Raw genomic sequence first — 26716 nt, forward strand, 5'->3', positions numbered from 1 at the left:
CCTTTGTACAATCTTATGCGGTTTTATCACTTAGGCCCGTCGGTTACGAAAGGTTGCCGTTGTATAGGCATTTGTATATATAGTTTATGGTTATGGACCGAGACCGTTAGATGCTCATGCAAGTTGTTTTAGTCCAAGTCCAACGTGGTGGAGTGTACGTAGTAGTATTCAAATGCCACGAGATGGATCCTTTTCTATCGCTATTTTCTTTGAGTCTTCAGCTCTCAGATTCCAGCGAGAACTACTTACATGGGGGCCGCGTCACATCTTCCTCATTCACCGCCCGTATGGAGTCAATGCCGAGGTCATACGAACCCGAAACACCGCTGTTCCCCCCAAGCAGCGATATCCCAACCGTTCGTATCCGCTCGCGCATCATCACAATTTGATGCTGCACTAATTCACCCGTATTCGTCAGTATAAAGTTCTCAAACGGTATCTTGAAAGCATTGCGATCAGTTAGCGCCTGTACAAATATCAGTATGGATTGAACACACAAATATATCTTCCCAGCCACCATCATTTCGTTGAAAGTATAGCCGGTGCTGCCACAGGTCCGTCGTGATCGGCCCGTCAGTTTGTAAGTTCACAAAATACGAGTTGCGCAACCGGGGATCACCACCGAGACGTAGCCTCAGGGCAAGGAACTGGTGATTTGAAACATCGTCCACCATTTCACCGAAGAGTGTCGGACGGGGCTGGTATGGACACCGAGTTAAGCGGGTGTGATACTCAAGCTCGGAAATATCATTTACCTTGGACCGAAAACCAGCATATCCACCTCTGATTCGCCCTTGCAGTTCCTGTCTGACATCCAGTCTCATCTCACCCCAAAACCGACTTGTAGCTGTGCTCCCACTGCCCTTGTTACGCTCCGGGACTCGTCAAGCTCTAAATGGACAGCAGACGTGCCACCAATATCTGCATCGCACCCAGTCGCGAACTGTTCGATGACCTGTTTGGAGTTTAACCTGAAGAGCGTCAAAGGTGCTCTTGAAGGCCCGTCTGCGCCTTCCATACGGAGTACTATGTATATAGCGTTGTCAGTTTTGTGGTTATGATGCGACGTTTAAACAGGCGTGCTTTTGGTGCTGCTGTCTCTAAGCAGCTTTGTTGACCTGTTCAGATATGCTGCCCAGTTGGATAATGCCATGGTTGGTGCAGCGTTGGTGGCTTGCACCGGGATGTGATAGCAAGAAGAAGAGAAGGACTTTTTAAATATGCGTCATCGAATCGAGTCTACCATCTTGGGCATAGTCCAATTGTATTACACGTTACATTTCTTGAACATACAGTCGATTGAGGTACACAATTGAAGTCCATTCAATGATAAAGAGTGGGATGCTTAATATTAATAGTGGAATGTAAATGTGAACATTGTAATAACCAGTATGTAAATCGTACAATCTCAAGCAGTGTCTAGATTGTCACGGTACAGTATCGCGGGTGCAGTCCTTTGAATCATGTCCGCATCCGAGGCGGGATACCCGACAGCTTTGCTGCCAAATTGCCTGGCCGAAGTGCAGATGGTATCGGAGCGCGAGATATAGGAGGAACTTCCTGTCTGTTCGGAACATTCTCTACGCTCGTTTGATCACCCTCGATGACGCTCGCGCCAGGGACAAGTGAGGTAACAGCACTATCCTGCGACCAGACCGTCGTCCAGCTCAATCTCTCACTTTTAGAGGTCCGCTTGCGTTTCTCGAAATAAGGGGACGATGACGACTCGGAGTCGATGCTTTCAATGGTATTACCGCGTGTCAGTGGAATGCTCGGCAAGACTTTCTCACTTCCTCTGTCAACTGAACTTGTTGAATAGGTGCTGTCAGGACTGTCCGGTAAGGAAGATAGAGAGGATATGGATAACCGCGACGATATTGAACTGCGACGTTCATGGGAGGTAGCGGATGGAGTAGGTTCGGGGCGAGTGCGTTCACTAGAGGACGAGGATGCTGCACTATTGCGAGGGAATTGAGGTAGTGGTCTGACGGCAGCGCGGGAACGGGACATGACACCCTTTTCCACCAGAAGAGTTGTAGGCGATGGCGGAGCTCTGCCTTTACCTTTGTCAACCTTCTGAAGAGCCTCAGCCTCTGTAGTAATGGCAGGTAGGGGCCGAATGACAGGTATAGGAGTGACATCATCGAGATCCAATGGAGTAGGTCTGCGTTTTGTAGAAGATACGCGCAGCCGGGAGACAGACTTCTTCAATGAACTCTTGACAGACGGGGAGGCAGGATAGGCGAAAGCGGCCGCCCAACAAGAAGAGTGAGGGGCAATTTACCACTGCCTTTTGACCGTGGCCCAAACATGGACAACTTGCGGCTCGGCCTCCCAAAGGCCGCGGTGAACTGCCTCATGATGGGAGGAGCATTGGTGGATTGGACAGGCGTAGGCACAATTGGAGAGGCAGTGACCACCGATGCAGCAGCGGAACGAGGTGCAGGCGATAGGCTGACAGTTACAACGGCCATTCTGGATGTGTTGACCTCAGCCATCTGAGGCAAATCAAGGCGAAGGTTGCGACCCTTGAAATTCTCCGTATCAGACGCAGCATCGAGCTGGCGGTTGAGCTCCGCAGGAGTGAGAATGGTACGAGGCAGAGGCAGTAACGACCCGCTCTGCCTGACCCTCATCTTGTGAAACCTCGAGGGTGTCCTTTTGATGCGCAACAATTGGGTCGCGGAATCAATACTTGCGGTGGACGAGTTGCGAGAGTGGTATTTCACTGGGGGAAATCTGACAGCGAAACTGGGGATATTGCCTTAGAGGCATCATCGTACAGAGGCAAAAGCGATCCTTTGGGCATGTAAGCAACTGAGGGGAGAATAGGCGATTCGTCGAACGCGTCGTTTCCAAAAGTCTTCTCTGTATCGACCTGAATCTTGGGCAGTGTTGAACCATGGAAAACTGGACTGAGCACGCGGAAGGTGTTGTACAGAAGACCGACATTGACAAGCCCTAGAATACCAATAAATTATCACGACGCATGCTGAAACCCGGATCACCAACCAAGCATAGAGCAGCATACATGCGCAAACACATCTGCTCCGAATGGGATGGCATGACCAGAGAATTGTGCCATATTTGCAACCACGATCGGCAACAAGAGGGAGACGAATGCTAGATAGGAAGTCAAGACGGAAGAACTCGTTCATACGCGAGAACACGAACCGATAGGGTACCTGCATCAAACAGATGAATGACCTGGATAAGCATAAACGAACAGGAACTCACCAAAACATCGTCTTCGCGACAGCTACCATGAAGCGGTGGTATTCCTCCGAGTCGGTCACAGCACACCATCGTCCCTGGGCCTTGAAAGTCAATTTGATGCCACCTTTGACATGCAGAATACCCCGGAGAACAAGGAATATCGGGGAGTAAATAATGACCGAAAGCACAGAGACGAGAATGATCTGTTCGCAATTATTTAGACCCTATCAGGTCAGACTGGAATAAACCGTACTGGAAAAGCTTCAAGCCCAAATATCTTGCTGGGATATGCCGTTGTGACGCCACAGGAAACGGTGACTGGCCCATAGACACCAGCTTGGCTGACAGGTGCTAGTGCTACAGATATAGATGAACATGAGATGATATCAATTCGGTTGCTGTTATAGCGCCACTTACCAATCACGAGCGACATGATCCATCCAAACGCGATAACCACGACGCTCAGATAACTAATTTGGTAGAGACGAAACACCAGGGAGTTGCACGTGTGGATACCGATAGCAACAGAGAAGAAACAGGTGGACCAGGTACCAATCTGCATGAGGACAGCTGGTCACAAGATTACTCAGTGTTTGATCATAGCGCTATCAGCTTAAAATACCTTGAAAAGTGCACATGGAGCCTGATAGTCGTCAGTACAACAGTAAGTGGTTTGAATACCGAAAGCGCTACCTTGATGGATCCCAGATTGTTTGACCCAGAAAAACTCCATAAGCCCAGCTGCGGTGAGGAAAACATTGCTTAAAACAAGGGAGGCAGCATAATGGCCCAGCTGAGTACGGAAGAATAGGTTCTCCGGAGCTCTGCACGCAGACCCATTACGCTGGAATAAGGGGATAACCACAAGACGGATACTCCTGAAAACTATGAAAGCGAGCGCTAACGCAGATAACAAGGCGAACACGGAAACGACCTGTTTATGATCATTAGACTATTTGCGATAATTCGTGCTAATGACTCACGATCAATCCATTTGCCTGAGCAGTAGAGAAGGACGTGAAATGGGAATTCGAGAACATGATAGTGAATGACGTATGCCTTGAGGGTTCTTGAAATGTAAAAGACTAAACGACCAGCTGTCCCAGACAGGGGGAAATGAACGAAGAATGACGGACTAGCCGCGGAAACGTGCCTCTCAGAGGTCGAAAGGTGGGACACAGTCCGCAGAAAGAATTTCGAAAGATGACGAACGCGCGAACGAACGAACGAACGACAGCGTTTCGATCAAAACATCATTTCTCTCCTCATATGACTGTGTCGGAACTCGGCAATTGAGATTTTGATGGTGCGAGATGACCACGCTCTGAATAGCTAGCCAATGCAATAGTGACGATCAATCAAAACTGCCACATTCTACACTGCCTCAGAAACATACTACATACCTGTGTGAAAACCTATGCACTCCATATGCGCATACCACTGATCTAACTCATTTTCTCGCAGAGGCGTGATTATCATACATATATCATCATGGCTTTCCCCGATTGCATCATGCCACTAAGCTGCCTACTTCTTGATGAAAAACTTCGCAATTCCTTCTGATTCCACTTTCTTCCGTTTCGACGATGAACCGCGAGGTACAGGCACCGACCCGTCAGTGCTGTGTGCCAAGTCCTGTGCAAAATGAAAGTCGCCATGTTCCGATCGTAACGTTGCCAATCGCTGTGCTACTTCGTTGGGACCACCTGTCGCTTGGTCTTCTCGAAGGGCGATCGTCTTACGACATCGGGTACACTTGAATGAAACAGCCTCGACATAGCTAGATGTGGGCAGAGTCTTCTCAGGCGAGACCAGAGGCTCATCATCTTCGCGCGAACGTTTGAGAGATGTTTGCTGGACATCTCGAGTTGTGAAGAACCCTTCGATGCTTTTCTGGCCCATCTCGGTCTTCTCCAGGCCAGTAAATGCTAGTTGGACCGATGTGATATTGACGGTCTTTGCGTCGTCAGTAAGGTCTTTCCAAAGCTTATCGGCAGCTGTCGCGATCACGTCTACTGTCACATTGCGGACGAAAGGGAAAGTGGCTTGTTTGGATCGCGATGTTTCGTACCCTGACGTGCCCCCAGCTCAACAAATAGAACTCGGTGCTGTAAGATCAAATCACCTTTGCGAGCATGAAGCACAATAGACTTGGGCCAAAGCGTCGGCATTGACACTCTCGCATCATTGAGTCGTAACGCCAGTTCTGCAGCAAGGATTCGGATCCATTGGTGTCCATCCGAGGGCTGGATTATCGGCTTCGGAAGGTTCTTTGACGCTAACATGCTCTTGAACAGCGCAGACTTTTCTTTGACTACGAACTAGTTATAAATGCGAAAGGTTTGGCCAGGTCACATTGAAATACCTTCAGTGCGGTCAATGCCACTGGTGTTGCATAATGGATAAACGTTCGCCGGAGACAAAAAATGAATATCTTACCGAAGGAATTCATATACCCATAGCGCATTCTCACCGAACTTGCTTTGTATTTCGTCTGTCATGTATAAGAAAGTGAGATGGATGAAAACAATATCCAGTACCTAGTGAAACCGTTCTTTAATAGGGTGAGCGATGGTAGAAATCGAAAAGAACCGCCCATTACTCACAACAAGTCACCCACAGTTGAAACATCATATTCTTTCGCTAGGGCATCACCGAGCTTTCCACCGAGGAAGCGGATCTAATGCGTCTTGCGGTCAAGGCAGTCAATAAGCGTTAAGATTAGAGACATACTTTTTGAAAGGGCAATGGATGGAGGTAATCTGGAATGGCCCGATTCCGGAGAATAGTCTATGCATGTTTATTCGGTTATCGATGCCAACATGGAACTTAGAAGACTGACTTGACTGTTAGGTTTCTTGTAAGAGGCACAAAGCTACGAGCGAGAGATTGAGTGCAATCGATCGAGGGAAGAGGAACACCAACCTTCGCAAGAAACTTATTACGAGCAATACCCTGTATTATTGATTATGCGTAAGATGATTACGAGCTCGCTGACAAGGACGAGGTGACGCTTACAGCAGAAGTTGTATAGCCTAGCTTTGAATGTATGTCTTCACGAATCTTTCGCATCAGCTCTGCGGCAATTGACAACGCTACATCGTGCCATGTTGCATCTCCATCAACTTCAATGTTAGATTGTTCGCCAGCACTATCAATTTCTTCTGGTAGTATGACTGTCCCCAAATCATCCCACTTTATTGGAGGAGGTGGTGGCAGCGGACTGTCTATCCCATTTGGGGCATCAACAGGAACTTGGGCAATGTATGGATATCGTTCAAGTAACTGTTCTCTCACAGGACGAGTAAAGTCTATGAATGCTTCATCAATGGAGGCTTTCTCTTGCTTTGACATCAGTTGACCATAATAAACAAGTATATTGCGCGTCTCACCAACTTCACCGGTTGGAAGAGCCTCCTTAAACATAGAAATGATCTTGTTACTTTCACGTCGATATAGATCCAAGGATACCTTTTGAATATGCAACAAAAGGTCCATTTCTGTCGCGTTCGGAGCGTTAGAGTATGCAAAACGCACCTTATGAGTGCGCGTATCGATATCTGTCCAGTAGCCGGGCTCCTTCTCGCCCTCCTTGTAGGTCGCTACATGCACAGCAAGTAGATTAGGGCATTTTTTCTTGGCGTCCTTGATCTTATCCATGCGGGATATGCCAAATTCACGTGCAGGGTAGCTCACTGCTATGAGACTCTCCCATTGTTGTACAACGATTGGTACGCTCGGGTCGAGCTCAAGTCGAATGCGTTCGCAGGCAGCATAGAAGGCGTCACTGTCGCATAAGGCGACGACGCGTAGGGGATCTCTAACGCCGAGGTTATTGGATAGAAGGTGCCTGTAAGTTATGGTTGGTCGCAAGTCATCATAATCTTGGTTCGTGGCTTTTGCTTTGCCTTTCCAGGGCGAGTTCATGATAGTCAAGGAATATTGGCAAAACTGATCGGCCCACAGTGGACGTTGACTCGTTGAGCAAGAGAAAAACAAACAAACGGTGGCCAAATCGGGGTGACCGCCTTAGAAATTCTTACTGCACTGAAGCGCGCATCCTGCTTGTCGACTTGCGATGATGACTTGAGACTGTCTCCTTTCTTTTACGTATTTCAACTTGGGAGCAGTCGTAGTTCAAGCTTTATAGGTGGCAGAACCACAACGGCAAGTCTAATTATACTCTATTCAGGCAGCTATATGGTGCACACTGCACATTGACTAACCGGAGAACTTCGTGAAGTTATTCATCCATGCGACCCTGGTACTGAGATGCTGTCTATCCTATTTCACGCTCATTTCTCGCCGTCTGTCTTCCAACTTCCTTCCTACTCCGCTCCCAACGTCTCTGCTAGCCCTATTAAACCTAGGGCTCCGTGAAAAACTACCCACGGAGTTAACGACGAGTTTTTAACTCACCTCCACCTTCGAGGGGTTTTTGACCAGTTTTTGACACACTCAAAAAATGTGTTTTTTCAGGTCATTTTGACATTTTTTCGCTACGGTAATGCAAATGCCCACTGTACGGGCCCTTATAGTGTGCTGCCAAGTCAAGCTCCACCATGGCTCTGCATTGATGGCCTATCAAATCACCCTAAGATTGCTCGATCAGCACGTTACTACTCTATCGCCCTCCTTCCGCCATTTCGATGCGGTGAAGGACGCTACATCATCTTTTGCAATGGATGTGTTCTCATGTGGTGTTCGTCGTGGCTCTTTCCCGGCTGCTGTGAAACTGGTGGAGCAAGGCCATGCAGTATTCTGGACCCAGTTTGCACGCTTCAGCACACCACTGGATGAACTTTTCACGTCAGGTAACGCCGGCATGACATTGGCGGCAGAGCAGCTTGGCTTCCGCCTTCGTCACGCGTTCGATGAGTCTACTAAAGACAAGTCCCCACAAATCCGTCAACTAACCATTCAATGGGACGATGTGGTCTCACCCATCCGCCTGCTACCTGATTTTCACCGGTTTCTCCTACCTCCGCTATTTTCTGACCTCCAGAAGGCGGCAAAAGGTGGTCCTGTCGTTATCCTCAATGCAAGCAAATACAGCTGTGATGCCTTGTTCATCACAAGTGCCCAAGATTCCATCCACGTCCCACTTGGTAAGATCATCCGATCCCATTGGCAGAACCTGGAGTTCGCATTCTTATCGGCTTGCCACACTACTGTTGGTGATGAGTCCAGCCCCGATGAAGCCATCCATCTCGCTGCAGCGATGCAATTCTCCAGATTTCGCAGTGTGATAGAATCCATGTGGTCTATCAATGACGGGGTTGCACACCAATTGCATAGTACCGCGAGATCTTCAAATGCAGCCTGGACTGCTAGCCAAAACTCGTATACATCGGCGGAGGTGGAGAATTCGATAGGCTATATTCCCGGGATCATGTACATATATATTTTAGTTTTTGACGAGTTTTTGACACCCCAATATCAACCCCGAGTTATCGACTCGTTAAAAACACGTTCAAAACCTGTCAAAAACTCGGTAGTTTTTCACGGAGCCCTAATTAAAACACCGTGATAACGAATAGGAATATCATGAATGCTTGAACCATGCACCTCTGCTTCACACTTCCTGGAGGAAAGCGCGACTTCTGTTAAAAGATAATCTATCGTACTATTCCAACCAAACTAGTCTCACCACCAGGTCCATCATCGTTAGCAATATATCGTCACAGTTGTCCTCTGCATGCTCTTTTATGTATGCCCTTTCTGAATACCACGAATATGGCGCCATTGACCCTTCATCTTACATCAACTATCAGCGCAGCCTGGGGTGGACGCGTGGACAACACGAGGGCGTATGCATCAAATTTCAACACATGCTTCTGGGTCAAATTGACGAGCTACCCTGGCTAATACTCGTATGCATTTGAAGGTATGGTTTGTCAATTTTATCATTCTTGTTTACCTCATCCCTTGGAGCGGCTCAGCTATGACTGTAAAATCTCCCGGTTTTCTTACTTTCTTGCTTTTAGGATCGTCGGTAATGTCTGTCAGCTGATATTACTCTGCTTCTTAGGTCTATCTGTGCAATATGTTATCAGACCTGTATCTCCAAGCCTAAATGGACGCAGACTGTCAGAGCTCGCATGGGAGTGAGTTGACACCATAATCCAACCTACCTCTTTATGCGGCAGTAGATGCGAGTCGATATTAGCTGCCATCAATTGCACTGCCGACGCGTCATGGATCCATGGCTATCATTCTCCACAGTCTGGAAGCCTGGTTTCATCAGTAACTGCCGCCTTGTCTTATCTAGTTGCCGGTGGAATTGAATCTTAGGAGGGGCAGCTCGGCCCAGGCATGACCTTTCGATGCTCACATCTTTTGAACTCCGATGCGTCAAACAGTATTCTATGCATATGAGCCTCATGTTAGCCTCATGTAATTATCCCCATCATCTTGACAGTCACCAGCGACATAATGGAATACGTTAGCGCTCTAGAACAACCCGAAGTCGAAGATCTCCACAGTAGCTCGAGCGAGCAGATAAAGAGGAAGGTCCAGAGGAGTATACAGAAAAGAGGTTAAGGAGCTCAGGGCCACTCGTGCCAGGTTTTCTTTAGTAGTGCTTCTTCGCATTTCTCTCTTAAACCACGCTACTCACGCACTTTTTTTGCAGGCAGCACTTCAGGGAAATTCCCGGAGTACCTGTCGGGACCACATGGAGTACTCGGTGTGTATTCTTACCTCTTGTTTGATGATATCAGTTAACTTGTTTGTCTACATGTTCACAGCCAAGATTGTTATTATGATGGCGTGCAGCGCCACATGAGGGCTGGTATTCAGGGCAGTCAGACAAGAGGCGCCTTGGCAATTGTTGTTTCAGGCCGCTATGCACACGAGGATTCTGGCGGCACGCTGTAAGCACCTATCGCGGCACTTTGAGTGAGACCGACATTCTGACCTCTGTATATAGCATATATACAGGTGCAGGTGCGTGTTCAGACTGAGCTACAATATTGTATGCCAACATATTCTTGTCAGGGGGTCGTCACCGGTCCAGGAGAGGTGTAAGTTGCCCTTTTGCTCTTGTAGCATGATCATCGATCAACTTCCCCCAGAGGCGACAGATTTGCGATCAAGACTGGACAGGTCAGGGAAATGAAGCACCTCGTGTCAGTTTCTCCATCTTCGAATGTGAAGCCAGAAAATGACGGTACGACAGACACCTCAACGCACAGGCAAACCCGTGCGCGTCGTCCGGAGCTACGAGCTCGAGTCCGAATTTGCACCCATTAACAGCTATCGATATGATGGCTTGTACACTGTTAAAGCCGTAACATCGTTTCTGATATTTCATTCATGCGTGTGCACTGATACTTCGTTTTCAAATGTGTGGAGAGAGAAGAACAAAGAAGGTTTCTATCTCTATCGCTATAGGATGGAGGTAAACCCCCCTGATAATGATTGGACTTTTGTCACACTGACCAGTATGAAAGAGGCCAACCGCCTATACCTGTTCGTTCAAATAGCATCGAGTTTTACTTGAAGCACGGGTATCTTCCCTATGGAGCATGAAACACCCATCTCCAGAAAAATGTACCATCTTCTACCCCTTTCGCTGCGGAACCTGTAACTAATATGTCGTCGAAGAGCCGACCAAAGGGGTGTCCTTGTATAATATTTCATAAAATCTAACTATTGTCGATAGAAGATACACCGAGCCATGCGATGAGATACCATAGCTACGTCTAGCGCACAATAAAGATAATCTAACAATCATATGGAAGATAAACCAAGCGATAACGAAGAGAGGAAAATATGCTAAGAAGAGCGAATGTTCAAAAGGAGTGTCGGTCATAAGTAAAACGAGTGTCGTTAGCGTTGATCAAAAAAGGTTTCAAGATTTGGAGATAATACTAGAGTACGGCAATAGGAAGTTAGCAGCAGTGACAGACACAGGACAAGGGGGACGTACAAAGTCGAACACTGGAGTATGTCGTGTTGCGGGCAGGTACAATATACCCATAAACCAACCTCTTCGGGTCTTGGAGACAGAAATCGTAACCTTCACGCTCAGCGTGGGCCCTGCTCTCAAGCATAGGTGTGCACTTCTTCTGATGCCGACCCAAAAAATCGGTCCTAGACCACCTCTTCTTGCAATAGGGGTATTGGTAGGATGTAGTATAATGGTTGCTTTCAATATGACGGCCCAAATTCACCATTGGCTCAGTTTCCGAGCAATGCTATCTCCTCGTTTGAAGAACATTACCGTAGGCATCGTGAGTTCTGCAGCCGCTGATGTCTACCGGCTTTGGGTCATGTACAAGCACTGGCATCCGTTAGCGTGTACTGACCAAACTTCCCGTTTCCGATTTCCTCGTCCTTCGGGCGCCTGCGCTTGTGTGGGAGAGACGAATTCGAACTACCAATCTCGACTTTAACAGGCTGGCGGGCTTTGTGCTTGTGAGAATTAGCAGGCGCTGTCCTGTCGAGTGCAGAGGAAGATGGCTCCGATTTGGTGTTCCCACTAAATCCCGTCTGCAACTGAATATCGTGCCCTTGGGGGGATGTCGTGTTGGGGTAATACGCGCCTGGCAGGCCAGCATGATATCCATGCTGGGATGTATGATCTTGCAGCAATGCTTGAATGACCGCAGAGGGCCACGAAGGATACGCACCAGGCGAACCCGTTGCCTAGGATTGCGGTGTCGACTGTAGTAGGGACCTGGGATATTGGAACCATGGGTGCAGCAACCAGCAGGATATCCGTTCGAGGACCATGCGTGGCCTTGCAGCGGTTCTTGAGAGGGCTGCGGAGGGTCGTATTGACTCAGATCTATGGGAGGTAACTGGGGGAGACCAACTACCAGAGCGGTGAATTTCATCAACGTTGGAGACGATGCCCGAATATATTGGACATCTTGTAAACACGCTGAAGCCCTAGAGAAACAAATAAGCTATGGTGGGGACGCCGTTTGCGTGGCACGTACCCATGTTGCAGCACTGTAATTCATGATGGTTGGATCTGTGGTTGGTCGTGCTCAGGTAGGCTAAGTAGAAAAATAGGAGGTGAACTGTATCATCCAACTCGAGATTGCATACACTAACATATCCAATAACACCTGGATACTATCATACAAGAGACTGAACGCGAAAGGGATCATTGACATATGAAGATGCCGAGTTGACATGTGAGTAGACTTACAACCAATCAGCTTCGGGCTGATCATGCGATACATCCAGATTGGACATTTCCAGGAGGTCCTTGGAGTTATTTGATGTAGGGATAGCCCCACTAATAAAATCTAACTGCGTCATTCAAATCGAGATTGAACACCAACCTATCCAAGGTTTGGAACATGAGGGACTGAATGCGAAAGGTATTGTTAGTATATGAAGATACTAAATCGACATGTGAGTAGACTTACAGAGTCATATTGATGAATCGAAAAAATAATGTGAAGTGGCTAAGATGAGAAAATAAAGTGAAACACGAGAGAGGGAAGGAGAGAGCTTTTGAACCTCACAACGAGCGGAGAAGCGCTAGGCAAAGTATGTCTGCGGACGCGCATCGTGCCCCGACATCATGTCGCAAAAAGGCAAGGGCCTGAAGTATCCACCATTGGAAACGCAGCTATGGCCTCCATGTGAAATCCACTGCTTTGAAGCACCTTGCGTATCAATCCACAGGACGCAAATCTTCTGAAGTTCCACAGTACATCGCTCACCCTTTGTATACATAGACTGACTATAATGTGAGCACTAGCGTGTCTTCACTAGATAATATGACATTACGTGTGCAGCAGTACAACTCCGATAAGGTTCTGAGGATTGCAATGATGACATTCTGGCGGTGTAGTCACAGCACGACTGTAAGCTTTGGTAGCGGTACCCGTTTGGGACAGCAGCAAGCGCCCTCGAGCATAAGCTGGCAGCATAATGGAAAGTTGCGCAGTAGAGAAATAGCTATATGAAGGTGGGTAGCATCACAGAGGCCTAGTATACGTGAGATCAGTCATAATTTTAATTTGTAAACGCGCAAAAACACTGTAATTACCTTCGATGTCCATGTATCATCAGACCCAACGTAGTCCTTCCCTTTGACATGAGAATGGAAGAGCATGACATCATATAGCAGCTCAAAGTACCACAATACTTTTTCAGATGGAAATCATGCTTTGACATTGAGGATACTACGAGCTAACTAGCAAATCTTGTCACAGAAAGCACGCAGCTCGCAATACCTTCATCACGCTCTGTACCAGATATCAACAGCTCTACTGTCTATGAGGAAAATCAAGATACATCACATATTAACTTGAGGTAGCCATGTCAACGATCCACGTCACTTCGGTTATCACAACTTTGTCAAAGGCATACATGCATGACGCGAGTTTGCATCGCTGGAGCGCTACGTTGTCCTAGACAGCAGCAGGAGCTAGCGCATGGGAGAGTCCAGTACCTGCTGTTTTGGTTTGTTGTCCAAAGGCTTCCAAGAGTTTCCTTGTTCGGAAGCTTCCCTTGGTGCAAATCGGCTGATTAGAGAACTGAGTGAAGTTTTTTTCAATTGATTCCAATTAATATTGGGGTAATACACCCTATGTCAGACAGTGAGTACAGTTTATTCATGCACGTATGATTTCCATCTCATCCGCGTTCTGCTTGCAGATTAATATTCATCACTCGCCGCTATCCTTCCTTCAAGTTCTTTCTACTCCGCTTCCAACGCTTCTGCCAGCCCTATTAAAACATCATGATGATGAATAAGAGTGTCATGAATGCTTGAACCATGATATTCTGCTTCAGACTTCCTGGAGGAAAGCGCGACTTCTGTTAAAAGGTAATCTATCTTGCTATTCCAACTGAACTTGTCTCACCACCTGGCATCATCGCTAGCAATGCATCGTCACAGTTGTCCTCTGCATGCTCTTTTGCACATGACCTTTCCGAATATTAGAGGAGTATTGTACCATTGACCCTTCACCTCACATCAATTGTCAGCGTGGACTGCTTTGGGTGGACGCGTGAACAACCCGAGGCCGTATGCATTAAATTTTAACACATGCTTCTGGGTCAAATTGACGAGCTACCCTGGCTAGCACTTGCATGTGTTTGAAGTTATGGTCTGTCGATTTTATCATCCTCATTTACCTCATCAATTAGAGCGGATCAGCCATAACTGTAAAATATCCCGGTTTTCCTACTTTCATGCTTTGAAGTTTAGGATCATCGGCAATATCTGTTAGCTGATATTACTCTGGTACCTAGGTGCAATATGCCATCAAGCCTGTATCTGTAGATCCTCAAACCTTCGCAATTCAGAAATGCATGCAGACCATCAGAGTTCACATGGGAGTGAGTTGACACCATAATCCAGCTTGCTTCTTTTCGAGGCAGCAGATGCGGGTCGATATTGGCTGCAATCAACTGCACTGCCGACGTGTCATGGATCCTTGGGTGTCATTCTCCAGTCCGGAGGCCTAGTTTCATCAGCTGCCGTCGCCGCCGCCGCCTTGTCTTATCTAGTCGCCGGTGGAGTCAGATCTTTCTTAGAAGGGGTAGCTTGACCTAAGTCTGGCCTTTCGATGATCACGTCTTTCGAACCCCGACGCGTCACGCAACAGCATTCTATGTATACGAGCCTCATGTTGGCCTCGTGTAATTATCTCCATCGTCTTGACGATCACCGACGACATAATGGACTACGTTAGCGCTGTAGAACGACCCGCAGTCGAAGACCTTTACAGTAGCCCAGGAGAGGAGATAGAGGCAAGTCAAGACGAGATCACCAGCAGAGTAGAGATGGAGATGGAGGAAGATCAGGACGAAATCGCCAACAAAGAGGACAAGGAGATGGAGGAAAATCCAGAAATAATTGCTAGCGTAAGGGACGAGGAGATAGAAGAAGAACCAAAAAAAATCGCCCGCAAAGTGTCCAAGGAGGTCAGGGTCAGTCATGCCAGGATGTTGTCAGTAATGCTTCTCAGAAATTTCCCCTCAATCACTGCTCAAGCACAATCTTTGCAGGCGGCGCTTTGGTGAGATTCCCGGAGTACCTATTGGCACCACTTGGATGACTCGGTACGTATTCTCAACTCTCGTTTGACAATGTCACTAATATCATCTGCCTGTGTGTTCCCAGCAAAAATTGTTATGCTGCTGGCGTACACCGCCAAATGCAGGCTGGAATACAAGGTAGTAAGATATCGGGCGCTTGCTCGATCGTCGTTTCGGGTCAATACGATGATGACAAGGATTTGGGCGACACGATGTAAGCACTGCGGCGCTTATTTTCGAGTTCGTTCGATAGTCTGACCTGCGTGTATAGCTTCTATGTAGGCGTAGGTGGGTGTTCGCAATATTGGCTGCAAAATTGTATGCCAACGTAGTACCGTTAGGGGGTGGCCCCTCCGATACTGAGGGCTGGCCTGTGAGTTGCTTTCTTCTTCCTATAGCATGACCTTCCATCAAATTCCCCAAGAAACGTCCAGGCCCGCAGGTCTCTGATCAGGAATGGACAGGCTGGGGAAATGAAGCACTTCTTGTGAGTTCTATCTCTGATGAATGTGAGGTTGGGAAATGACAGTACAATAGATATCTTATGGCACAGGCAAGCCCGTGCGTGTCGTCCGGAGCTCGAAGTTTGTTTCTAATTTTGCGCCTTTCAATGGCTATCGGTATGATGGCTTGTACACCGTCACACATGTATAATCATTTCCATAACTATAGACATGAGTGGCCGCTAATATTTTATCTTCAAAGGCGTGCAGAAAGAAGGATGGAGCCGGTCGTTTTTATATCTGTCGCTACAAGTTGGAGGCAAGTTTCTCTAGCTTTAGCTATGATCGATTTTTGATCAGACTAACCAAATGTCAAAAGAGAATTCCAGGCCAACCACCTTTACCTCGGCGTTCACAGGTCGGCTATGACATTGAGCCATCACAGTCATCCCCCGCCTCCGTAGCCACATCAGACACTGTCGTCTTGCCCTCAGGGACATCAACCTCCCGTAAGCGCAATGCCTTGTTCGAAGATGATCCATCGATCCATACCAGTGCGAGATATATGAGGCGCAAACTCCTTCACCAACTGGCGCGCGACAGTGATGATGAAGAGTGAAAAGACGAGGACCTCAATGACTCAGGCTCCCCATATACCCTATCCACCTCGTCGCTCGGAGCGAGTCATGGTTGCAAACTACCTATTGTATTCCGTTTGCTTTTAGAATCATCATTTGGAACGTCTGTTTACTGGTACTACTTTCTATGTGATAGGTTGTCAAACCAGTACCCATAGACCTCAATGCTTTCGCTTTGCTATTACTAACCATATCTTGATTTGATGTATATGCAACACTACATACATACTTCCTGTGCCGATAAACAAATGATATGACTTGTATAATTATGAGTTTGCCGATGTCATATTAGAACTGTACCCCCAATGGGCATCAGGGCACACTAGCTACAGCCATGAGGATCCATGTGACATATACTCAATGAACGGAGGTACTGAAGGCTAGGACACAACAGATGGCCAGGGCAGTCATTATATTAGTTATCATGGTGGGCAACTTGACATATTGTGGTTAACCAATTGACTGTGGTGCCCAAGGCTAGTTCAAGAACCTTGCTCACAAACTTCAAGGCCATATCTATATTACTTCGATCTAACTTCAGTTGGGGTCGGCAGCAAAGACCCATATCATATGTCCAGGGCAATAGACTCAAGTCCAGATTTTACCTATTTACAGCTATCAATATGATAGGTTGGGTGACTGTCAAGGCTGTGATATCATTTCTGATATCTACGTCCATCCATAAGCACTGATGCTTCGTCTTCAAAGGTGTGCAGAGAGAAGAACAAAGAGGGTTTCTATCTCTGTCACTATAGAATGGAGGCAAGTCTCCCTGATAATGATCGGCCTTTAGGTTTTGTGGCACTGACCACCCTATAAGTTATACCAGACAACCTGGCATGTCATACTATGATCACTTGACTTCTTTCTAATGGTCTGCAGATGGGTGGTCACCCTCGAAGGCGCTCAACTGCTAGTTCCTCAAGCGTGACATATTACAGAGTCGCATGCCCTACTAATTGCTTCAGTCAATGATGGGCCCATTATATTAGGCACATCCTGCAAGCCAGCGTTCAGGCGTTCAAAGTGTGTTCTCTTTCCTCTCTCATACTCCAATCATCATTCATCAATGCTGCATGTTGGATGAGCTAGGCTGGATCGCTCTATGCGAAGAATTTAATGCTGCTGATGAGAACTGGCTCTCTAGTACTTCCGACGCTCTGCTTCCGTCTCCCAGCTATCTCCACTTCAAACACCGTCAAATCCCCGGGCCTCCTCTGCCTAACCTCCTGCCTGGGGGTCCCTACTCCAATGTCACATCAGATGTGGTCGAACATGAAGCACTTGATGGTCCTCGCTATTTGCACCTGCCCAGAACCATTCATATACACAGTGTTAATATCAAATAATATGATCTTATGGTGCGAATTTATCATGGTTCACGATGGGGACGCAACAGTCAACGGTCCATCCCGACGGTTGTGTGGGGCCTTTATAGATTATATTCTGCAAGCCTATGACGAGATGAAAAGTAATACGTCATAAGTACTTCAGCCATATTTTATGCACTGTTGAAGTGTTTGAGATGTTGCTAGCAGTGGCAAGGTATGTTCACAAACCGAACACTCAGTGCTCACTGGCAGCAACGAACTACTTATGTGTCATGCTGTCAACCGTACTGCACCAATACGGTTTTGCGAAAGCAGAGGTGCGAATTACTGTAGTTCAGCGGGGCACCCAATAGCACACAGACATGAGTATATCCTACCACGTTGGTGAGTCATGGGGTTAGATGAAAACTACTTATCCTTACATGATTCTCATCTTCCACTGCTTTGCATTCAATGTCAGGGCAGCAATCAAGGAAGTTGCAGTAGAAGGGGCATTCATCAACACTGACAGGTATAGACACTGTCAAGGTCAAAGCAGTAACAAAGGTGAGAATGAAAGAGAGACACATTATTTATGAGATGTGATATGGGGTCCCAAATATCAAGCTCGATGGAATGGTGGGAGGACAGCTTACTTTCATGTGCTGAATGGTGTTCAGAATCTGTCCACTTGAATACCTCTTCAAACATACAACATTTGTATTGCCAGCAGACTTTCTGACTCGACTTGCTCTGTTTCCAACATTCCCCTGGCAGAAGAACACTAGGAAACACCAGTAATGTGCAATCCCAACCTGTTGGCCTACACCGATAGGTGACACAAGAAATGCCAGTGATTGGCAAAACCAAAATTAGTCCTGAACTATTGTGGATTTTATACATACCTCTGTAGACTCTGATGTGTCTTCACTAAAATGTACATTTCATAGCAGGCACAGACATGGCACTAGACACAATGTACATGGAAATGCAGGATGGCGACATCATTGACTTGTGTGAGCTAGAGGGGGTTGACAAAAGTATCATGCCAGCTGGTTTTGTTGAAGAGATTGATCTTAATAGAGTCTCAGAGAGTGCATCAGGGTGGAATGATATTAGTTGATCAATGCACCTTTGATGCCAGAAGGTGTAGCCTCAGGTGTAGTGGTCAAATCTATTTTTGCCATAGTAGAAACATAGTGGATTAAAAAAGAGCCAAAAACACTCACAGTACTTTTTGCTGACTTCTGCCATTTAATATTCTGCCAATTGCCATGGGGCCAATTCCTTTCTACCCTCTATAGCTACACTAGACATAGCGCGACGAAATTGTGCATTTCTATTGTTTTCGACACCTCAACTTCCACTACTGCTGCTGTTGCAACAAGCTCGCAACAAAATAAAGAATTCTTGTTGTGCTCAATGTGCAGAGACCTAAGGTATGCACTAAAGTAGATCTGATATGAATATGTGTTGTTGTTGTGATGATATTCAGCAATAAATGAAAATTGTGCATTTCCCATCTCGGAATGATTACCTAGTAGTAATAGTTTTTGATGGCTCCAAACTCTGATCCAGGCCAGTCTATTAAATCCAAAAGCAATGTTCTGATTTTCATTTACCAAACATTAAGGGACAAAAAGTGAAAAAGCAACCAGTGGGCCAGTCAGGCTCAGGGCCTTCTGATCTCTGAAGTCGCAAATGCCCTGAGGAGGTGTGCCCCTGTCAGTCCACCATTCCTGCTGGCTGTTTCAGACACCCACTTCAATGAAGATGAGATGAGTTTAGCAGCTGCTATCGGTGAATGTTAGTTAGCTTGCAGTGATGGGACACATTTAATACACATCAGGAAAATCTTGGATCTGCTTTATGTACTTTTATGTACTTTTATGACTTAATCAGCACAAATAAGCAGGAGCACTGAACTGTGCTGGACAAGCAAAAAGTCACTTTTTCAGACCAGTCAATCTCTGATTTTCATCTGAATTTCACTTATCCCTCTGGCAGTAAGTGGAAAAAGCAATCATTGTGCCCAAACAGTAGGATAAGCAAAGTAATGAAATAGTCAATTCATCAGAGCCAGCAAATGGTAGTATAGTCAGATGATGTGGTAGAAATTATGAATGAGTGAATATGTGATGGGGACCAATAGTACAAAGGCAGCAGGGAAATTGGTGGCATAAGGGGTGGTGTTAAGGTTGTACTCAAGGGATAACTGGATCCAAAGGGCTTCGGCCTCAGCTCATGCACTGTGCCCCTTACCCAAGTATTGCCCCTTATTTCAGGAAGGCAAGACTAATGCGTCCGGAAGGTCAGATGAGTAGCATAGCAGATCCGGACGACTTCCAGATGAGGGATAAGTATTGTAGGGCTAATCTGGACGAGTCCAGACTAGAAACTAATGGTAATGGACTGTCGGAGACAGAGGTGGATACGGATAGACTATAGGAATCAATCCCAAGTCTTGGAAGGTGACGAGAGTAGAGATACTCAAGTCCGGAGGATGGGAATGAGTAGAACTAAGATGATATTCGAACTGAGGTACTACAGAAAGTTACAGGAGGTTATATACTATAGGTATCTAATGGAATGATCAATCAGCAGAGTCCGAGGCTATGTATGAAGCATATGGATAGTCTATTGGTAAGTAGAAACAGATCACAAATCATGAAATGGAAATGAAACATAGGTAGCGGATCAGGGAGCAGGACGGATATACAGATAACCGAAATACCAGAGTTAGGGGGTTACTGAAAGGAGATAAGCGCTGGTTGTGGATTTGGATGAATTGTGGACTGGACTGGACGAGTGGACAGATTGAATGACGAGATGTTGGAGGGAGATAAGATGTGGATAGGATCGGAGATAAGATGTGGATCTGAGATGAGATAAGGGTCGGATCTGAGATCTGGATATGCAGATATGACAGGTGGGCAATGAGATAGAATGATTCTGTTGAGATGTTAACAAAATGTCAGTAATATTGCCGGCCAGGGGAGAAAAAACATTACAAATGAGGGCATGCTCATTGATGCTCTCCTCATCACCATCATCAGAACATTCAGCCTTCATTGGAGACTTCTTCATAAGCTTTCACGAATGCACAATGATGGCGGCCTTTGATTCATTGCTCCTGCTGCTGATTGACTTCATGTATGATTCTGTCTCCTCATGGCAGTTGGCAAATGAGAACTTGTAACATCCACTCAACATCTTGCCTGTTGCCTTGTTGAGTACCATTGGGAGCTTGACAGCAAACTTGCCAGTTGCCATAGACGTGAGAACCTCTTCGACCTTGATGATGTTGTCTCAAACAAACTTGAGCATGTGTTCAAGCTGGAAAAAATCAGAACAGCAATTTTTGGATAAAACATGAATCTCACTGTGACAATGCAGAGCACAATGGCACCATCCATGCCTTCCAAGGAAAGCTCATCAGTATTCAGTGTGGGAACATCAATGTGGTTGGCAATCACAATGAGATGATTGGTTGCCATCAATTGGAGTATGAACACTGACAGGTAGGCTGTCTCCCATGATATATTGTCCGAGTCTTCATAAATAAACACATTTTTTGAGGAGATGCTTGGCAACTTCGGTGTTTGGTGCATCTTTGATGCGAGAGCAAAAATCTACAATGATAGCAAGTGCCGCAGAGCCAATGTTGCTCCTCCACTCTGAGAGCCACTGTTGCATCTAGAAACAGTATGAGAGACCCACACAGAAATATTTAAAATGAACTTACCACAGTGAATACAGTGCTGTTCAGATTCACCTTGTATTTGACGCCAGGGTAGACTACTTCAAAAATGTCCTGCAGTGTGTCTACCATCATGGACTCAGACATCTCCCATGGATTAGGCTGACTTCCAGCCCAAAGAACTGCTGTGGACAAAAAGGCCTTCACCCACTTTGAGTTGGCAGGTATGGGAAGGTCAGTGTTACAGTATTGACCACGCAGCTTGATCATCTCCTGTGCAGCAGTTGTCCAGTGGCCTGGTGGGACTTGGGTGCTGGGGGGAGGCATGGTATCGTCATAATAGCCTGCTGGAACTTGGGTGGAGGGGGGAGGCATGAGATTGTCGTCATTAGTAGACTCTGAGCTTTCTTTCTTCAACTTCTTTGGTGGTGGAGGGGCAGCATTCTGAGATACAATGGTAGACACCTAAAATACATGAATTGTGTCAGTTACGAGTGAGAGAAAAAATACACACACTGATGTAGTCTTGCAAGGAGCATATTCCTTCTTCTTGGTGGTGGGAATTGTGGTAACCTCAGGCATGAAGCCTGTCATTTCCTGTGAATCATCTATCAGAATGTCAGAATTATCTGTGGCCTCAGATGAGGCCTCAGATCCAGTCTCATCAACAAAATCCTGAATGTCATTGCTAGCAGCCTTCCACTTCACACCACCAGACTCAGTGACATAAGTCGTCTGCTCAGGCTTGGAGTCACTCTTGCTAGCAGGAACAATTATAGTAGTAGACTTCTTGAATTCAAGGTAATATGTGAAGTGAATCAATGATGAAAAAAAAAGACTTACTCTAACTGCCTTTTTCCCTTTCCAGTGCAGTGCAGCTGGATGCTGTTCAAGACTATTGGGACAGTCATTGAGACTATCGACATCACTAACCATCAGGACATCATCGGATTCATGAATGTCAGGTTTGGTTGCCTTCTCCTTGTTGATGCTCGCAGATGTGGCCTTGGAACTAGTGCTGGTACTAGTAGTAGCAGTGGACAAGATTGATTGGGGTGGAGTAGGAGTGTGCGATTCAGATCTGGAACTTAGTATGTTGGACTTCAGGTAAGCTTTCTCCAGGACATCATTGGCCCAGTTTTTGATATAACCACCAAGTGACAGCTTTTTGGTTGTACTTGAAACCGCACAGTCAAGAAAGGATAATGTTGATTTGGTGAGTAAAAACATTGTTTTGAATGAGTGTGTTGACTCACGACAAAGCTGCATTGTTGCCTTTCTTGTCACTGACACGTGTATTGATATCTGAGTTATTATTGCTATCAGTTTTGATCTCAGAATTCTGGGCATTTCTGATGGCTTCCTTTAGTAATGTCTTTGTCTTCTCTGCTGTCTGTTTCTTCCCAGGTTTCTCAGCAACCACATCAGCCTCACTAGCACTCAGTAGCATGTCCTCTGGCCCATCATTGACAGTTGGCGTATCTGGTGTAAGTGTCAAGCTCTGTTACTACCCTTGATGTCAGGCTCATACCACTGGCAGCATCCTTAGTAGGCACTTGCTGGCTTTTGCCTTTAGTGCGAGGGTGGGGGTGGGGGTGAACAGGTTTCAGCTTGTTTCCAAGTGCTTTCGCCTTGAGAGTCACCATATTGTCTTCAATTCCTGCAATTTGTTCAGCAGCCTTCTGGATTTGCGCACTCTTCTCCTCAGGGCTTTCATTTGCATGTGGGTCATTGGTGACCTTTGATTTCTTGGTATGAAGTTTTCTCTTTGCATTCCGGAGGTGCTCCTCAGCTTTGGCCTCCAAAACAGGCCTGCCAGGATGAGCATTTGTGTTCGATGGATGAGTCCGACATGTGGACACTTCTTGTGAAGCTTTGGGTGCCATGCCTGACTGCTGGAGATAATGGGAGGGTGGATGAAATAGAGCGAAGAGCTTGGGGATGAAAATTGCATGGTACTGGCCCCATCAATTGAGACAAACACATGCTCACATTTCTTTTATGTTCAGTACATCTAGTTGGGCAACAGGTCAATTTCAACATTGCTACCCTAGTGTGTCTAGTCCTGATTAAGTTACTGTCTGCCAAGGTTCGCATCTGCATTTCTGTTTTGCTCCTTGATCCTCTCACCTGCATTCTAGTACACCATGGTGCCCCACCCTGCTCCTCAGCACTCTCGAAGGAACCACATTCCATATCAATTCCCTTGTGGTTATCCTTGATGCAACCAGCACTTCAAATCTCTCAGTGGATGAACAAGACACTGCACTGCAATGCACCCAATTTGAAGTTGAGTGGATGCAAATCGACCCAAGTCAGGATCTTCAGACAATCAGGACATGGACGTTGATACTGGTATGAATGGTGAGTCTGTTTGGCATCTGTCCCACTCAGTAGTTACCACATCCCTTGACATCTGAAGATTATGTTCCAACTCACTTACCATCTCTTCCATCAGCAGATACTGACCTGCACCACTCATCTCCACCACCAGCACCAGAATTAGATGCCAACGTTAATAGTGAGTCCCAGCAGTCTGAATATCTGTGCCTTGTTTCTAACTCTTCTTTTGCTCTGGAAGTGGACTCTGACTTCTATGGCCCAGGCAAAAAAATGTATTGCAATTATCACACTGGTTTAAATGGTGATTGTACCTTAATCTTGTAGTGTATCTGATGCTAATGAAGCCCCAGCTTGACCATGTGATGAAAGTGGCGATTTTTTGCCCCTTGGTACTCCACCATGCCCTCTCGCAAAACAGTCACCCAATGACTGGGCACCATTTCACAATCGCATGGAATTCGAGACAGCCGAGTTTTTGTTCAGTCACAGACAAATGTCTGCACCCAACATTAACACTCTCCTTGATCTCTGGGCCACATTGCTACTCAAACACCATGATCACCCACCTTTTGCAGATCATAAGGATCTCTACAAGACTATTGATAACATCCTGATTGGTGGCGTCAACTGGCAGTCTTTCAACATCCAGTACTCCGGAGATAAACCTGCTGAGCCTGATGTGCCTCTGTGGATGAGTGAGTGGTTTGATGTTTGGTATCACGACCCCCATGAAGTTGCACAGAACATCCTGGCTAACCCTGATTATGTCAATGAGTTCAATTATCGCCCATTCCACGAATTTTCAGTTGACAAAGATGAATGTCACTTCCAGGACTTCATGTCAGCTGATTGGGCCTGGCAGCAAGCAGTACATCCCTACTATCCAAAATCAGCCTCCTGGTCATAACCATTCCTTTCAGGATATCATCGCCACTGATCCCAGTAATCTTGGAGCTACATTTGTGCCGATAATACTTGGAAGTGACAAGACCACCATGTCAGTTGGCACTGGAAACAACAAGTACTATCTGTTGTATCTGTCCATCAGCAATGTGTGCAACAATGTGCGCCGAGCACACTGAAATGCCCTCTGTCTTGTTGGCTTTCTTGCCCTACTGAAGAGTAAGTTTTTTCAAGTCGCTTCATACTGTAACTTGACTCTGTCCTGTAGCAACCAAGGAACATGCAGAGACAGAAGAATTTCGCAATTTCTGGTGCCAGATCTTCCATTCTGCACTGGCAAAGGTACTCAACACACTCAAAGATGCCATGTCAAAGCCTGAGATTCCATGTTTCAGTGATGGCCATTATCAATGTGTTGTATATGGATTAGGTCCATATATTGTGGACTATGAGGAGCAGGTGTTACTTATGTCTATCATGAGGAGATGGTGTCCAAGGTTCATTTTACTAGTTCTTTCCCTGCTCTCCCAATGTCTGATGCCTTTGCAGGTGTCTTGCTCCATGTCGAAGCCTAGATGATGATGCCCTTTGCTGATGTGAGGCACACAGAGAAGCCCTCTTTGAAGAGGATATATTCAGTAGTGTGCTGCGGAGTGATTTTGGTATTGTTGGTGAAGTTGTGGTAGGCTTCATTCAGTTACCAGAAGTGCTCACAGGGCTGACCTATGTGTAGCCTTTTTGTTAAGGTCGCATGCTCAAGGGGGTCGGATCACAAGGGCTTGGCCTCAGCTCATACGCTGTGCCCCTTTCCCAAGTATGTGCCCTTAATTTCCAGGGGCTAGAACAGTCGTCCAGAGTTTCCAGGATTTGACTAGGGCAGACAATGGACATCTGGATCTGAAATGTGAGATAAATCTGACAGACATCCAGATGTTACCTGGGCAAGCGGATAAGACTAATCCAGACGAAGTCTGGACTAGAAACTAACAGAGGATGGACTACCTTTAAGGTAGAGTCGGAAATGTAATCTAGGATGCAATCCTAAGACTTGGAATATGACACGAGACTTATCTTGAGTCCGGAGGACACAGGAATGAGCAGGAACTAAGATGATATTTGAACTGGAGTATTTCCGAGAGTTACAGGAGGTTTATATACTGTAGGTATCATATAGGAATCAGTCAGCAAACATAAAGGCTATGTATGAAGCATATGCAGAGTCTATTAGTAAGTAGGACGGATCACAAATAATGAACACCGGAAATGAAATGTATGTAACAGATCAATAATCAAAAGGGAAACATGGTTAACCAGAGTCCGGAGACAGGGGCAGTCTAAATGGAGTTGGGCGCTGATATAGGGTTTGGATTCTGGAAGGGAGATAAAGATAGATCAGATCATTTGAGATCTGGATCTTGGATCTGGATATCCGGAGAAGCGGATTTAGAGTTGAGAGTCTGGAATGGCATATGACACTTTTATGAATGACTTCCCTTGTGCTGATATCCATCAACTTATTGCACCAGATCTCCTTCACCAGATCATCAAAGGCTGCTTCAAGGACCATCTAGTTGCATGGGTGGAGAAGTACCTCCATCATATTCATGGAAAACACGAGGCAGAGCGCATTATGGATGATATTGACCAACATCTGGCTGCTGCTGTTCTGTTCACTGGCTTGCAGCGTTTCCCACAGGGCTGTGGATTCAAGCAGTGGACTGGGGATGACTTGAAGGCACTCATGAAGGTATGTATATGTATTCTAATTCAAATAAGACTCGACTGATCGAGTATCATAGATATATCTGCCTGCAATAGAAGGCCATTTACCGACTGACATCATCTGCACATTTTGTGCCTTTTTGGAATTCTATTACCTGGTCTGAAAGAATGTTATCATGGAGGACATGATCTTGCAAATAGAAGATGCAATTCACTGGTTCCACCACTACTGTCAAATATTTCACCAGTTCAGTGTCATTCCTACATTCTCACTTCCACGTCAGCATTCAATGAAGCACTACCCTGACCTTATCTGTCTTTTTGGAGCACCAAATGGTCTCTGTTTGTCTATGACAGAGAACAAACATATCAAGGCCATGAAGCAACCCTGGCATCATTCAAACAGGTACAATGCACTTGGGCAAA

At 46.2% G+C, this 26716-nt stretch overlaps 9 protein-coding genes across 9 annotated transcripts; 4 read left to right on the forward strand and 5 right to left on the reverse strand.

Moving 5' to 3' along the window:
* Positions 1 to 241: 241 nt before the first annotated feature.
* BJ212DRAFT_1445259 (complex I intermediate-associated protein CIA30) lies at positions 242 to 1153 on the reverse strand (the record flags this gene model as incomplete). Its single annotated transcript, XM_041338083.1, has 5 exons — positions 242 to 439; positions 498 to 698; positions 756 to 872; positions 902 to 1026; positions 1084 to 1153. The coding sequence occupies 5 exons, from the start codon at positions 1151 to 1153 to the stop codon at positions 242 to 244; spliced, it is 711 nt and encodes a 236-aa protein (XP_041196531.1).
* Positions 1154 to 2434: 1281 nt separating this feature from the next.
* BJ212DRAFT_921447 (uncharacterized protein) lies at positions 2435 to 4483 on the reverse strand. The gene is made up of 9 exons (XM_041344349.1): positions 4200 to 4483; positions 3910 to 4150; positions 3839 to 3859; positions 3634 to 3786; positions 3470 to 3573; positions 3238 to 3419; positions 3175 to 3185; positions 3013 to 3123; positions 2435 to 2961 (listed from the first exon to the last, which is right to left on the reverse strand). Exons 1-9 carry the CDS (start codon positions 4254 to 4256, stop codon positions 2726 to 2728), a joined length of 1116 nt encoding a protein of 371 aa, XP_041196532.1. The 5' UTR covers positions 4257 to 4483; the 3' UTR covers positions 2435 to 2725.
* A 260-nt stretch (positions 4484 to 4743) lies between these two features.
* Positions 4744 to 7143, reverse strand: BJ212DRAFT_1264516 (DNA polymerase eta; the record flags this gene model as incomplete). The annotated part of the gene is made up of 12 exons (XM_041330420.1): positions 4744 to 5288; positions 5342 to 5530; positions 5582 to 5601; positions 5656 to 5710; positions 5757 to 5770; positions 5823 to 5896; positions 5950 to 6006; positions 6059 to 6091; positions 6142 to 6171; positions 6235 to 6557; positions 6609 to 6687; positions 6754 to 7143. The coding sequence occupies 12 exons, from the start codon at positions 7141 to 7143 to the stop codon at positions 4744 to 4746; spliced, it is 1809 nt and encodes a 602-aa protein (XP_041196533.1).
* Positions 7144 to 7949: 806 nt separating this feature from the next.
* Positions 7950 to 8699, forward strand: BJ212DRAFT_1333629 (uncharacterized protein; the record flags this gene model as incomplete). Its single annotated transcript, XM_041334847.1, has 1 exon — positions 7950 to 8699. A coding segment is annotated over exon 1 (648 nt), but the record flags the coding sequence as incomplete, so codon positions are not given.
* A 2603-nt stretch (positions 8700 to 11302) lies between these two features.
* On the reverse strand, positions 11303 to 12246 carry BJ212DRAFT_921766 (uncharacterized protein). The gene is made up of 2 exons (XM_041344350.1): positions 12165 to 12246; positions 11303 to 12114 (listed from the first exon to the last, which is right to left on the reverse strand). Exon 2 carries the CDS (start codon positions 12057 to 12059, stop codon positions 11514 to 11516), a length of 546 nt encoding a protein of 181 aa, XP_041196535.1. The 5' UTR covers positions 12060 to 12114; positions 12165 to 12246; the 3' UTR covers positions 11303 to 11513.
* A 2229-nt stretch (positions 12247 to 14475) lies between these two features.
* Positions 14476 to 16570, forward strand: BJ212DRAFT_1333681 (PUA-like domain-containing protein). The gene is made up of 9 exons (XM_041334848.1): positions 14476 to 15143; positions 15202 to 15255; positions 15317 to 15445; positions 15503 to 15519; positions 15573 to 15604; positions 15656 to 15718; positions 15769 to 15879; positions 15937 to 15993; positions 16054 to 16570. The coding sequence occupies exons 1-9, from the start codon at positions 14872 to 14874 to the stop codon at positions 16291 to 16293; spliced, it is 975 nt and encodes a 324-aa protein (XP_041196536.1). The 5' UTR covers positions 14476 to 14871; the 3' UTR covers positions 16294 to 16570.
* Positions 16571 to 21177: 4607 nt separating this feature from the next.
* On the reverse strand, positions 21178 to 23208 carry BJ212DRAFT_1477637 (uncharacterized protein; the record flags this gene model as incomplete). Its single annotated transcript, XM_041339581.1, has 6 exons — positions 21178 to 21318; positions 21368 to 21787; positions 21839 to 22111; positions 22166 to 22499; positions 22579 to 22804; positions 22854 to 23208. The coding sequence occupies 6 exons, from the start codon at positions 23206 to 23208 to the stop codon at positions 21178 to 21180; spliced, it is 1749 nt and encodes a 582-aa protein (XP_041196537.1).
* Positions 23209 to 24158: 950 nt separating this feature from the next.
* Positions 24159 to 25301, forward strand: BJ212DRAFT_1477638 (uncharacterized protein; the record flags this gene model as incomplete). Its single annotated transcript, XM_041339582.1, has 3 exons — positions 24159 to 24533; positions 24586 to 24662; positions 25178 to 25301. 3 exons carry the CDS (start codon positions 24159 to 24161, stop codon positions 25299 to 25301), a joined length of 576 nt encoding a protein of 191 aa, XP_041196538.1.
* Positions 25302 to 26030: 729 nt separating this feature from the next.
* Positions 26031 to 26454, forward strand: BJ212DRAFT_1477639 (uncharacterized protein; the record flags this gene model as incomplete). Its single annotated transcript, XM_041339583.1, has 2 exons — positions 26031 to 26315; positions 26368 to 26454. The coding sequence occupies 2 exons, from the start codon at positions 26031 to 26033 to the stop codon at positions 26452 to 26454; spliced, it is 372 nt and encodes a 123-aa protein (XP_041196539.1).
* Between the last annotated feature and the right edge of the window lie 262 nt (positions 26455 to 26716).

This window comes from Suillus subaureus, assembly GCF_016647635.1.
Source record: "Suillus subaureus strain MN1 chromosome Unknown BJ212scaffold_6, whole genome shotgun sequence".
In the NCBI taxonomy this organism is placed as follows: Eukaryota; Fungi; Basidiomycota; class Agaricomycetes; order Boletales; family Suillaceae; genus Suillus; species Suillus subaureus.

Coding starts and splice junctions, on each gene's coding strand:
- BJ212DRAFT_921447 (XM_041344349.1), bottom strand. CDS start 4,256: ATGTTCTCGAATTCCCATTTCACGTCCTTCTCTACTGCTCAGGCAAAT. Junction 4,151..4,199: donor CTCAGGCAAATGGATTGATC/GTGAGTCATTAG, acceptor GATCATAAACAG/GTCGTTTCCGTGTTCGCCTT. Junction 3,420..3,469: donor TTGGGCTTGAAGCTTTTCCA/GTACGGTTTATT, acceptor AATTGCGAACAG/ATCATTCTCGTCTCTGTGCT.
- BJ212DRAFT_921766 (XM_041344350.1), bottom strand. CDS start 12,059: ATGAAATTCACCGCTCTGGTAGTTGGTCTCCCCCAGTTACCTCCCATA.
- BJ212DRAFT_1333681 (XM_041334848.1), top strand. CDS start 14,872: ATGGACTACGTTAGCGCTGTAGAACGACCCGCAGTCGAAGACCTTTAC. Junction 15,144..15,201: donor GTCAGTCATGCCAGGATGTT/GTCAGTAATGCT, acceptor CAATCTTTGCAG/GCGGCGCTTTGGTGAGATTC. Junction 15,994..16,053: donor TCTGTCGCTACAAGTTGGAG/GCAAGTTTCTCT, acceptor AAATGTCAAAAG/AGAATTCCAGGCCAACCACC.